We start from the raw sequence: 14,345 nt of genomic DNA, 5'->3' as shown, positions 1-14,345 counted from the left end.
GGACTCAGAATTTACCATTAGCCAAATTGTGTGATTGGGATGGAAACCCCTATTTCAACCAGCACACAAAAAGAGGTCATTTTAGTCACCATCAACAAGGCACAGTTTCAAACCTAAGATTTGTACCAAAATGAGAGGCCCTACGCAAAGCACAAGGGTCCCTCATCTTTAAAAGCTGTAATTTATTCTGATAATAAACGTTAACATGTACTTCCAATTCTTCCTAATAAAATTTACTCCAAATTCATAGCAGATTAAAAACTCCATAATTAGTTTAGCACAATTTTGTCCCCTTTTTTCCATCTAAATGAGCTACTTTACTTCCTGGAAAATATCAATAGAATATTAACCCTCCTCTAGGACATCAGATTTATGGCACATCAGTAATTCATTTTCCCCTCAATGATTTTCTCAATTGATTCCTTTTCATCATCTGTTTTATTCATCAAAATATATTTTTCAAATGAAAATAGATGTTTAAGGAAGAAAACAAGATGCTTGCAAATAATAAAGACTACTCATCTCCTGCTGTCCCTCAGACATTCAGCTTATAGCCCAGTAACTCAACTAAGCCCAGACTCCTATCTTCCAGGCTGAAAAGTTTATCTGACTGTGGGATTCTAGGAGATTCTAGGATAATTCTGATTTCCCAGGCTGGCAAAGGGTCACTTTGCAACTTAGTGATTTGAAAGAAAAAATTAAAAAATAAGTTGTGACAAGCAGTCACATCAGACTGTCTTTCCTGTGGAAGATGCTGGAAAAAAGGAGGTGTGGCCAAGGCATCTCTGGAAGACCCTAAAATCGGGGCATCAGAGCCAACCGGGGCATGGTCTAGAGAACAACAGGGTGCCCTCCTATGTGATTCTCTAAGATCCAAGCTCTGCCATTGTGTTGGACTCAAACCCACCAGGTCCTTTACGGTCTTCAGTGGACTTCCAGGGGTATTTTCTTACACTTTCTCATTTGAACAGTTTCTGAAAGCTGTGGTTTCAAAACTGAACCTAAAGCAAACTAAGCGTTGTTTCTAACTGGCTACAAAACCCATAGGAATTGTGCCAAAGGGCTTATTTTCCTCAGGATCCTGCCAGTTTCCAGAAAGCAGAAGCTAGAAGTCTTTCGAGGTAAATATATTCACTTTTGAGTCTCCAGAGGTGCTCTGTCACCACCCTGCCTGCTGCAGAAGAAAATGCACAAGGCTGCATGAGCCACATGATCTGAAATCATCCGGGCTCAAATGTCCCAAACAGAGAATGATAAAGGCTGTTATAAATAGCCTTCTGCCCCTGAGTCAGTGGCACTTGTGGTCACAAATCAGGGGGCTGCCCCAGTAGGTGGTCAGCAGCCTGCCCAGCTCTATACATTGACAAAGGCAGAAAGGTCCTGTCTGCAGTGTTCCAAACTGGTCCTTAATATGCTCTTTGGCATATGCCATAGAAATTCAGGGAGAAAGTCAAAAGTTAGGAGACCAGTACAAGCTTTATATTAAGAAAGAAAAGTTGGTGAGCCATGTTTTTCCCATGAGAACAGTAAGACATTAAAAATACAGACTCTTGGTGCGCCTGGGTGGCACAGCGGTTGAGCGTCTGCCTTCGGCTCAGGGCGTGATCCCGGCGTTCTGGGATCGAGCCCCACATCAGGCTCCTCCGCTATGAGCCTGCTTCTTCCTCTCCCACTCCCCCTGCTTGTGTTCCCTCTCTCGCTGGCTGTCTCTCTCTCTGTCAAATAAATAAATAAAATCTTAAAAAAATAAAATAAAATAAAAATACGGATCCTTGAGGTATTGCACATCAGAGAAGCACTTCTTTGTGGTGACCGGAAATAACGCGGAAGGGTTAGTCAAAACAACACAAGCAGCCTCTGCCTTCTTATAACTATGATCTACAAAACAAAGGCTAGGGCAGATAAGAGATGCAGATTATTAAGAATGTTCCCTTTGATCCTTTTATCACTGAAAAGTACATGCATACAACTAATTTTCCGGGCATTTAATATAGCCCGACAAAAATTTCCTACTTTTAAGTGAACTGATTGGACCATAAAACACTTACTAAGACACAGGCACAGAAAAAGGCAAGGGAGGGGGGAGGGAGCTCCAGTAAGACCCAACTTTGCTATAAACTACAAAGAGGGAAAGAAGCAAGGAATTGTACCTTGTGTTTCAATTCAATTTTATTTATTTCAAAATATTTATGTATCATACAAATGGGTATTAAGTTAATTATTTCAGCATATTTTGGATTTAGAGACGGGTTATATATATCTCTCTAACCCCAGCCCATCACAATTCCAGACATTTGGTAGCTTCTAATAAATGCTTGTTGGATTATTATATTTGTTTTAAAATATCAAAATATAAATCTAGGCTGTTTGTTATTAAATGTTAGAAAACTTCAATTATGTGAAACAAAGTATAATAAAGAGATGATGTCAAAACAATTATAAAATATCTCTTTTGAATGAACAAAATATGTATATTCTTAAAGATTTTATTTATTTATTTTTGCAAGAGAGAGAGAGAGAGAACACAAGCAGGGAGGGGCAAAAGGAGAGAGAGAAGCAGACGTCCTGCTGAGCAGGGAGCCCGATGTGGGACTCGATCCCAGGACCCTGGGATCATGACCCGAGCCAAAGGCAGACGCTTAACCATATGAGCCACCCAGGGGCTCCTGAACAAAATATATTTTTTAAGAAATAGCTAAATTTTAAAATAGAATTTTCTGAGGCACATAAAACAATTTTCAGTTATACGTGAGACAGCTCACATATGTATATTATATATAAGTATAAGCTGTTAGTAATATTTTCTATATGTGGAAAGACTTCTAGCTTCTGCTTTAAAGCCTAGACTCTTCTGGCTACAATCTCAGGAAAACAGACCTTCCAGAACAATTTCTATGATTTTTGTAGCCAAGTTAGAAACACTTTCAGATTGCTTTAGATTTAAGAAACCACAAACTTCAAATACTGTTCAAATGAGAAAGTATAAGAAAATATAACTACAAGTCTATTTGAGAAATGTAAGCCACTAAAGCCTATGAAAGACCAGTTGAGTGGGTTCCTACAATGGCACATATATATATATATATGGATGGTGGAGAGGACAGTGAGTGGAAGACAAGCCCAAAGAGAAGTGAGCCCCTAAGTGCAGCTGAAATGGACCTCTCCCTTTATTGGTCAGAGTGTGAAGATTAGCCTCACGTTCATGGGGGAAGGAACATACAAATACGGGTTTACACTTCATTCTTCCCTGACATGGTCAGGAGAATGGGCACAAGAGGCTGAGCAGCATAGCTGTGGAGTAAAGTTTGAAAAGACTTTAGGAAGACAGCAAATGAACTTTCTGTAATCTTTGTTAGCCTATTAACATTTGTCATTCATCTTCCTTAATAGTTTGGACAATGATGCAGCAATGAGGTCTCTAATTTCAGCAAGTGTCAAACAGAAATAAAAGGCATTAACTATTATTTCTTAAGTATAACAGGAGAACCAGTAACGAATGAGCTGTCTCACATACAACTGACTTGGTCTCAGAATTGCTCTGTGTTTTTCAATGAACCCTACTTTACAATTTAGCAGTGTCTTAAAATTTACATTTTGTTCATTTAGTAGAGTTATTTTATAATTGGACAAGCTTCATCTTTTTCTTTCATTATTATACTTTCACATAATTGAGGTTTTCTAACATTAATTTAATAAAAATAATAAACAGTCTAACTGCATAAATGTAGTTTCCTTCTCCCTCCCTGGTCCCTTCTTTGGATGCTAAACTGATTTTCTCCTAAAGAACAGTAAAAGGCTCAACTGAAAAAATGCCCTTTCTCTTTCCCCCTCTTCTCTCCACTTGGGTCATAGAGTAGCTTCTTACACATTGTCCTTATAGGCTAGCTACCTAGAAAGGCCTTTTGAATGTAGTCTAGCTCAGATCACATTAAGATTTCAGTGTGTATGACAGATGTTGGTGAGGATGTGGAGAAAGGAGAACACTCCTGCACTGCCGGTGGGAATGCAAGCTGGTGCAGCCACTCCGGGAAACAGTATGGAAGCCTTTCAAAAGGTTAAAAATACAACTACAGTCCAGCAATCACACTACTAGGTATTCATCCAAAGGATACAGAAACACTAATTCAAAGGGATGCATGCACCCCAATATTTATAGCAGCATTATTTTACAATGGCCAAGTTATGGAAATAGCCCAAGTGACCACCGATTGATGAATGGATAAAGAAGATGTGGTATATATATCCAATGGGATATTATGCAGCCATCAAAAAAATGAAATCTTGCCATTTGCAACAACATGGATGGAACTAGAGGGTATTATGCTAAGCAAAATAAGTCAGTTGGAGAAAGACAATTACATATGATCTCACTGATATGTGGAATTTGAGAAACAAGGCAGAGGATCACAGGGGAAGAGAGGAAAAAAATGAAAAAAGATGAAACCAGAGAGGGAGACAAACCGTGAGAGACTCTTAATCTCAGGAAACAGACTGAGGGTTGCTGGAGCGGAGGGGTGTGGGAAGGATGGGGTGGCTGGATGATGGACATTGGGAGGGTATGTGCTATGGTGAGCGCTGTAAATTGTGTAAGACGGATAAATCACAGACCTGTACCCCTGAAACAAATAATACATTATATGTTAATTAAAAAATAAAATAAAAAATAAATAAAAATTTTAAAAAAGAAAGGCGTTTCCCAAAACAAGTGAAATAATAAATAAAAGGTACACTTCTAAACCCTTTTAAGACATGGCCACTAAATCTTTCACTGGAATCACATTTTTAAAAATATATAGACCTGGAGCGCCTGGGTGGCTCAGTCAGTTAAGCATCTGCCTTTGGCTCAGATCACAATCCCTGGGTCCTGGGATCGAGCCCCGCATCTCAGGCCAAAAATCCAGGAGTCATCTCGATTCCTGTCTTTCACCTACACGGCGATGTTTTGAATCTTTCTTCAAAGTGCATCTGGCATCAGATACATTAGCACTTCACTGCCACCTTTCTCCACCCAAAGCCAGAGTCCTTCCGATGGCCCACGAGGCCCAGGTGGTATGCCTCCCCACTACCTCTCTTACTTCATCACTCCCCGCTACTCTCTCCTTCTTGACTGTCCTCCAACCTCACTGCTTTGCTTGCTGTTCCTCACATGTGGCAGCCACGTCCCCACCTCGGGGCCTATGCACTTGCCATTCTCCTTTCTTCACTTCCTTCAGGTCTCTGCTCAAACGTCATCTCCTCAGAGAAGCCTTCTTCAACCAATTCCTAGAAAGCGTATCCGCCCAACCTTGGTGCTTTCTATCCCTTCTATGTTTTTTTCATAACACTTACTACTACCACTCAATTTATTTTTAATTGTCATCTCCCTCTTTCCCCATGAGAATGTAGGCTCCAAAAGAGCAAGAGCTGACTGGCCATCCCAGGAAGAGAAAGTTCTTTAGGGAATTCTAGGAGGCTGGCAGATGGCCCTTCGCTGACTTTCAGGTGGGATTCAAACTATCCCGCTACCATCCAGGCAAAGACACTTCTTCCTGATTTCTGCACAAATCATTCCACTTCCTCTCATTTCCAGAACTGAATGGTATTTGTCCCTTCCATTTACTGGGCCCTTGATACTTTTGGAAAAGAGCATTTCTAATGGAACAAGCTCTGGAAGGCTTTTTGGCAATTAGTGAGCAAACTCTGACGTCAGCAGAAGGATTCTCATCAATGCTATGTTCAAATTGCTCTGCAAGTTGGGTTATACACGCCATTTGTGATCACTGGAGCCGGCTGATTCAAACTTTTCAGGCTGGGAGTGTGGCAATGAGTGAGGCAAGCCATAGGCGCCAAGTGGTTAGTTATATTTTTATGACTAATTGCAGGCAATTCTGTATCATCTTCTCACAGTGGAAATAACATCTAGCCATCGGAGAGTTCTCCCAACTTCCCTTTCAGTTCTCCCAAGGTCAATGAAATCCCTTCTGGGTAAAGTGACCATTCTTCTCTATCCATTATCCCCATTCTCTAACAATTATAAGGAAGCTCTTCTCAGGCTTTGTGAAAGAGTTTTCCTCTTTACATTTCTGTTTCAACCAACCATTTATAAAATAGGCTTTCATCAGATCCTTATTTTTCCAAATTGCCTAACCTAAATCTGGAAGGCAGGAGATGCTGGCTTTCGGAGTAATTCCTTCAGCAACTTCCCCTGCCCCTGAATACACTTCATCGGGGTTGAGGCCCTCTCTCTGTTTTCTCCCTTCTTTTCAATAAAGCTACTAAACTCAGGACACCAAAGAGAAGATGCTGGCAGGGCCACCGTTGTAGTGGATACCACTGATGAAAATATGAGAGAGTCACAACAGGGTCCATGTCTCAGAAAAGCTCCCTGAAATACCAAGTCATCCCAAGATGTTAAGATGGGAAGAACAGATTTCCAACCTGGAGCTTCATCAATCTGTGGGGTCAGGGCTCCAATCTTTCTCCCTCAGAGATTTAAGAGGGAACAAGTTCAGCTCTGTACACAACCCCTCGGAGAGGGAGCGGGGAAGGATCTCCTTTCACTTAGAAGGTTATGAAAATACTGCATTGTTTTCATCCATTTGGACAGTTTCTGAGCGAGCCATGCTGCTCTCTCAGCCTCACCGACAGATGTCCACCAGCTGGTCCAGCTCGGGGCAGCTGCACTCGTACAAGTCCCGGCAGCTCGCGTGGCTCTGGTTCATTAACTCCCCCAGCAGCTGGACCGTGTTGTCAGGTGCTTCCTCACATATCTTCTTAAACTGGAGCACCCGCGCGGCCTCGCTGTACACGTGCTTTGTCCGCTGGTAGAGTTTGAAGACGAGCACTTAGGAAGAAAGGGGACGGGGACCAAGGTTAGAAATATTTACTTGGGGGGCGCCTGGGTGGCACAGCGGTTAAGCGTCTGCCTTCGGCTCAGGGCGTGATCCCGGCGTTCTGGGATCGAGCCCCACATCAGGCTCCTCCGCTGGGAGCCTGCTTCTTCCTCTCCCACTCCCCCTGCTTGTGTTCCCTCTCTCGCTGGCTGTCTCTATCTCTGTCGAATAAATAAATAAAATCTTAAAAAAAAAAAAATATTTACTGGGCAACCCAGTGCAAAGAAAAACAGTCATTGAGGACTTCCGTTTCTATCTTCATTATCAATACCTTAGACTTTAAATAGGTCTCTCTTTCACTGAAAGAAATCTTCATAGTCTACCTTTGTCCCTTTTCAAGTCAGTTTTACTTTTTTCTCCATACGGAGTACCGTCTCAGAAGTACACTTTGCACCCTTCATTCTACACACCCAGATGTGTGCGCGCACGCGCGTGCAAACTAACTCTCCCGCAGGGAGGGAGACGTAGCGTGTATCGGGCACGCCCTGCGCGTCGGGCCCTTTAGAGACACTGTCTCGTGTAGCTCTCCTCACAGCACTGGGGGGTGGCAGCACGAGCCCTGTGGAACAGAGAGCAGACTGAAATGACACGCCTACCGTCACACATCCAGAAACTGGAGAAGCAGAATATCAGTCAGGATGTCTGATCTCAGGGCCACGTTCTTTCCACTGTGACCCACCAGAAAGGACCACTGAAAATGCTTACGCTGGCAATTCTATTTATAAAAATGTATCCTAGAGATAAGCATAAGTACTTACATATGTATACACACGTATGTACAGCAGCATTATCTATCATAGCAGAGAATAGGGAACAACTTAAATGTCTAATTAACAGGAAACATTTTAAAAATTAAGCTACATTCTGGGGCACCTGGGTGGCTCAGTCTTTAAGCGTCTGTCTTTAAGCGTCTGCCTTCGGCTCAGGGCGTGATCCCAGGATTCTGGGATCGAGCCCCGCATCGGGCTCCCTGCTCTGCTGGGAGCCTGCTTCTTCCTCTCCCACTCCCCCAGCTTGTGTTCCCTCTCTCGCTGGCTGTCTCTCTAATAAATAAATAAAATCTTTAAAAAAAAATTAAGCTACAGCCATTAAAAATCAAGTGAAAAGATACAAAACTGTATGTATATGTATGTATATATGTATGTATATAATATGTATATTATACAATATGTATATATACATATTTATATAAATTTTAATTTCTAAAAATTCTAAGAAAGCACCAAAACATTAACAGTTATTATCTCTGTGGTACATTATGGGTGATTTTATTTTCTCCTTAACACATTTCTATACTTTCTAGATTATCCACACTGACTCTAACTTCAGTTACAGAAACATGTCCTACGACAGTGGCTTTATCTAAAATGCTTACACACTCCCTTGGATAACAACTGGGACGTCCTTACCGTTTTCAGCCTTGCTGAAGTGGCTAGGCTGGTGCCGTGGGCCTGGGGAATTTGTGATTACATGGAAGCTACCTAGCCTACTGGAAAGAGCCAGAGCTGTGACTCACAAGTTCTGATTTCTTCTCAGCTCTGTGACAGTTAGCTGTACCCAGTTAACTGTACCCCTACACGGTTCTATTTCCCCATCTCTAAAACGAGGTTGAGAATTACTTCCAGGTCTAACATTTTATGATTCTATGAAAATCTCCTTCCAAGCCTCCTCCCCTCCCCCATGTTGTTAGGTGTTGTAAAGAGGATGCTGTGACTGTCACCTGTCTGCACCTCCAGTTCTACTCTCTGCTCTTCTCTACACCGCTATCTGCCTCAGGAGGCTGACCCATAGGATTACACCCTTGGGTTCCCTTGCCATCTAGATTAGGGAAAGGGAGATCACTGAGAAATGGGCGGGAAGAGAGCAGGTCAGATTTATTCCCCAGCTCCCTCTTTGCAGCTGGTTCCACCACTCCACTGAAGGACAATGAGCGGCCATTCAAGGTAGCCTTTTCTACATGACTTGATCGTCCAGTGTCGGCCTCCGGGTTCCTCTCCCTAGACTTTTACTACTTTTTCAGAGGTGCTGTCACATTTCACTTACGAACCAATACATTTTATTAAAGTTTCAGGTCACATTTTTTTTTTCCCTTCCACAGCACTGTCCAACTCTTGGAGACGGATAAAAGGGCAGCCATGGCTAAAGGAAGTGAAGCCATTCTTAGGATTTGTGTAAAGTTCAGTAATTACAAGGGTGGGGCTACCTTTTGATAAATTAATAAAAAACTAAAGTTTTCTTTCAAACATTCTCAATTCAGTCATATTAGGGATACTAAACTTACAGTTAACTGCTTGCATCAGTGAAATGATGCAAAATTCATATGAATTTTCCTGTTCTCTTTCAAGGAGGACCAAATTCCGTCATCAAATCTAGTCAGTTCTTTTGCAACATGTCTTGTAATCATCCCTCCCTTATATTGCCACTGTCATCACCCAAATTTGCACTTTATTCCTTTTCCCACTTGAACTATTTTGCAGCCATTTCTAAATTGATATCACTGTCTTAATCTCTCCTCCCTGCAACCTCCCTTGAGGACAACACTGCCAGACTGAGCTCCTGACACACAGCCATACTCCGTCCCAGCAGGAGGTCTTCCCTCCAGCCAAAGTCCCCTACTTAGAGTTACCCTAACACTCCTTGCTTGCTTCTCAAGATACTCGGTAGCCACACAAAAATAGTTCCCTGTCCTTTCTCTCCCTGTCAAAATTTCACCTGTTTCAGTTTAATTTTTTCATGCTCCAAGAAGCCATGATGGCCCCAGCTGGAAACACTCTCTTGACTCCATACCACTCTTGCAGTCCATCATCTCATATGCAGCCCATATTAAATTTTCCCAGTTGTCATTTAAATTTCAGTAGGTTGATACCAGGATCCGAACAAAGCCCACACATTATATTGCATTGTTCTATCTAATAAAGTCACTTTTAATCAAGAATTTACAGTGACTTTTGATAGTCTGGAGTCCCAATGTCACGTATATAAAATACACACACATTTTAGGGCCATATCCTAGAATAAAACTCAATAGAGTCGATTAGGGACAGTATGTTTTAGTTTTTCTTTAGGATTACATAGTCCTTTAGGACGAAATATTCTCCACTAGGATTAAATATTCTAAAATAGAAACCGTCCAGAAAGGTGTTGTTTGTTTTTTTTTTTAAGATTTTATTTATTTATTTGAGAGAGAGAGAGAGAGAGAAAGAGAGAGAGAGAGACAGAGCACAAGCAGGGGAGGGGCAGAGGGAGAGGGAAAAGCAGACTCCCCGCTGAGCAGGGAGCAGACATGGGGCTCGATCCCAGGGTCCTGAGATCATGACCTGAGCTGAAGGCAGACACTTAACCAACTGAGCCATCCAGGTGCCCCCAGAAAGGTGTTTTATACTAAACCTTAAGACTAGTGTTTTGCTTTATGACAAGAAACATTCAGAATGTACCGAGCAGATGACCAGAACTTCACAAACCTGGCACCTTCTCGTATCTCTTCATTGCAGAGAGTTTCACACCGACTTCTGAACAGGAACATCCACTCCGAAGGTCTGCCATGCACCTTCAGAGCTCCACGGCTCACACCCCCCCAACGGTAGTAATTCCAACAACAAGGGAGAGGGCAGAAAGGGCATCTGGTTTCAATTGTGATATAAAACTCTTGCCAAAGGCTACAACAGATTTGGAGACCACCCTTTGGGAGGAAAAGCAGTTCTGTGTTGGCTGGACATCACAGATGCTCTCTGGATCCAGGATTCTGGCTTGTTATGTGCTGGCAGCTCGTCAGGTCTCTTGTTACGCAGATACCAAAAAATCCAAGAAAATCTGAAACTTTGTCCACAATAGCTTTCTTCCCTGTCCAGTTAACTTTAAAACCGGATGCTCCAACTGTCTATAAGCTCTTACAATCCTTGAGAGCAATTATGATATTAAAAGATGAAGGAAGTTGTCTCTTGCTATGTTCACCACATGCATGATTACTTCCAAGGCAAATTTAATTTAAGAATATAACCAGACACTATTAGTGTCCTATCCTATCATGGCAAATTCGAGGCTTCAAAGCAGGATATACCACAAAGACTTTGAAAGATTGACTTTCTCCAGTGTGAATCTTAGATAATGACTGAGTCTAATCCTGAAATCATAACACAGATTCCAAGAGCTAAATGATCACGACCATAAACATTTAAACTGCAAAAGCCATTGAATAACTTCACTTATATAATAATTTTGTTAGCTCTAAACTTCCCCTTCCCTCTGACTTCCTGGGTCAGTACACTGACCACACAGGCCCCGTGCGGGAGCTATTTTGTTGGCCTGGAATGCTCCTCCCCATGATCTTGACATGGCTGGCCCCATTTGTCATTCAAGTCTCAACTGTCACAGCTTCAAGGAGACCTTCCCTCAACTCCAAGCTAGAGTAACTCCCTCACATACATATTCTCTCCATCCTATTTTATTCCGCCGACACTTAACTACCAGCTCAAGTATCTTGTGCATGTATTTGTTAGTTGGCTTGTGGTTATTTCTCACCACTAGGTCAGCCCTGGGAAAGCAAGGGCCTTCCTTATCTACAGAATTTCACTTCTATATCTTCAGCAGCTGAAATAGGGTCTGGCACACCATAGGGGCTCAATAAATGTTCACCGAAGGAATGGTCAGTTCCTTGTCTTTGTAGCAAAACCGCACTGAAACCTGGCAAGATAAACAATTATGGGACAAATGCTATTTTGGCAATTTATGCTTACTAGCACCTTCACCAAAAAAGTGGGAAAAGTTGACTAAAAGAAGGTTAAAAGAAAATTAGTAAGCTCCATGTCCAAAGTGTACCTAATACCCATTATCACAGATGGCAGAATTGTTTATATTGTGTTTTGCTTCACAGATGTAGAAAAAAGGAGATTTCTAAAACAAACAAGATGTGTTTCACATAAAAGGGACGGAAGAGAAATAGCTCATCATAACCAGTTAAAATAATTTTTTTCTCTTAGACAACCTTTGTAACAAAAACGGTGTCTGCTCACTTTTACCTTAAAAAGATGGCCACATAGCTTATGATCAGAACCCATCTATAATCGATGGATCTGAAAAGGGGAACAGATGAGTGGTTCTTTTGCGGTATCTTTAGTGAGAAAGGGTGAGAAAGAGCCTGTGACAGAAGTAACACACTAGGCACCATTTTCCTCATAAAAGCTCTAACAGCAGCAGGTCAATAGGAGATGGGCGACAAGCCCATTCAATTTCTGAAAGAGCCCCCACTGATTCAATTTAATTTTATTTTTTTACTTAAGAGCCTTTTTATTGCCTCATCTTCTACTACGGGTGATGACAAACACCCTGAGAAGATGGCCACCTCGCGTTCAATCAACCAATCGTTCTTATGGAGCACCCGCTATGTGCTCCGCACCAGGTCCACATGATGGTAAACACATGGGAAATAGAAGCCCTGGATGTGAGGAACTCAACAACTCAGGTAAACAAAGAAAACAAACTCTGAGCCCACTGGACAGTGATGAACTGCAGCAGATATCCAAGTGCTAGAAATGCTGAGGGTGCGCCACGATGACAGGGTTTGGTGGGGGAAGAACAGTACTGGGAAGGATCAAAGAAGAGCCCGAACTACAGCGTTTCCTGGCTGCGAAGAAAGGATAGCCAAAGGCCTGAGCTGGGAACAGGCAGAGTGTGTTTACAGACCTGAAGAGAGCGAACGGACCAGAACCTGGGGCAGTCTCTTGAGGAGGCTGTCCTCACATCCAAAGTTTGAACATCCCTTGCTACACACGCTACACAAAGGTTGCAAACGAACAACGCACATTCCACACCCAGCCACAGCGATGCCCTCTTGACCCATGTATTGTTTTCTAAACTGGGGATTTTTATGTAAGAATCTGGATTTCTGCTATTCCTTGAAAAACTGAAGTCTGGCAGCACTGAACCTATATTCTTGCACAAAGGTCGTTGACCTTTCCACACAGTTCCCTCCATTCCCAATTACCTGACACTCAGCTTGCCTCACAGTTTACATGCCTGCCTGGTCCCTGTAGGCAACTACATGAGGGACTCTTTTTCCACAAAACCCTCTATTACAGGAATTCTTGGCTAGAGAGGGAAGAGTGGGCAAACCAAGTGGGTCACCATGCCATAATGAGCCACTGTTACTAACAAATACCACCTCTCCTCCTTTAGGTGCCTTGATAGCTCCATATTGAACGAAACTCTGTTCCAGTAACTTCTACTGTTTGGTCTTAGTTCTGCTCCCCAGAGATACATAAACACAGACAGCCCTTGAGAGATTTGAAGAAAGCTCTCATGTCTTATGTTTTTTCACACATTGATGAGGATACAGTTTTCTCTGTCAATACTGAGGGAACACTAATGAATAAGATGACCTCTTTACCCTCAAGAAGTAACAGTTCAACAGAAGACAAATGTTGGAGAGGGTGTGGAGAAACTGGAACCCTTGCACACTGCTGGTGGGAATGCAAAATGTGTAGCCACCATAGAAAACAGTACAGAGGTGCCTCAAAAAATTCAAAATAGAACTACCGTTGATCCCATTTGCTCAGGGGCCTCTCGGAAGAACTATGTAGAAGGTGCCTCAAATTAGGCCCATCAGCAGATGGGAAGCCTGAGGCATTTGTCCACAGATATGCTCACTGTTGCCCCCAAAGGGGGTTAACTTCTCCACAAAGATGTGCCCGGGCAGCGCACCTACCTTCAGTGACTTTGGAGAATGCCCCAAGCTGACGAAGACACGCGCACACCAGCTGCTAATGTGACATGGCCTGCTGGCAAAGCTGGAATCAGATGACTTGGATGGAGCAGAGACTATGACCTTCACAGAAGAGGTGAGACCAGCTGAATTTAAACGATGAGTAGGTGCCCAGAAAACCAACTAAAAGGTGGGATAAAGAGCCAAGAAAAGCACTGGAAACTTAAGGCAGAAGGAACATCATGAGCAAAGACATGGATTAAAAAACATGAAGTGCTTTTAGAAAATCCACAGTACTTAGATGTGACTTGCACGGAACGAGGACCAAGAGCAGAAGCAACAGGAAATACAATGACGGAGAAAACTGAAGCAGTAGACAGAGGCCAGATCATCAAGGTTTGGTAAATTACCCTAAGTAAGGTATTTAAATTGTACCCTGTAGATAATGGTTCTTGGCCTTTTTAGAGTTACAGAAACTTTCAAGAATCGAATAAAAGCTAGAGACCCTCCCCCCATCTGAATGCACAAATATCCAAAATCCTACATGTAGTACAACAGACACGCAAGACCCCGTAAAGCTACCCTTGGTTCCAGGTTAGAAATTCCAGCTAGAAGTAAGAAATCGTTACAGGCTTTTAGCAATTATGTCAGTCAGGATTCTTGTTTGTAAACAACAGAGACCAACATGGACTAACTTAATCGAAAAAGGAATTTATTTTGAGATATTAGAGAGCTCACAAAATCCATTAGAATGACAAGAAGTCCACATACTGCTT

At 42.4% G+C, this 14,345-nt stretch overlaps 1 protein-coding gene across 3 annotated transcripts in view; it reads right to left on the bottom strand.

Annotated features, from left to right (window-relative positions):
* Positions 1-14,345, bottom strand: part of GALK2 (galactokinase 2) — a 104,938-nt gene that overhangs the window by 1,523 nt on the left and 89,070 nt on the right. For all 3 annotated transcript variants that reach the window (XM_045812066.2, XM_045812065.2, XM_045812067.2), the window contains exon 9: positions 6,622-6,823. In XM_045812066.2, the coding sequence (XP_045668022.2) occupies positions 6,622-6,823 (202 nt within the window). The remainder of the gene's footprint in view (positions 1-6,621; positions 6,824-14,345) is intronic.

Source organism: Ursus americanus, chromosome 36 (genome assembly GCF_024610735.1).
Source record: "Ursus americanus isolate L20-20 chromosome 36, mUrsAme1.1.p, whole genome shotgun sequence".
In the NCBI taxonomy this organism is placed as follows: Eukaryota; Metazoa; Chordata; class Mammalia; order Carnivora; family Ursidae; genus Ursus; species Ursus americanus.
The sequence above is the reverse complement of the archived record's forward strand: the minus strand, read 5'-3'. Positions and strand labels throughout refer to the sequence as shown.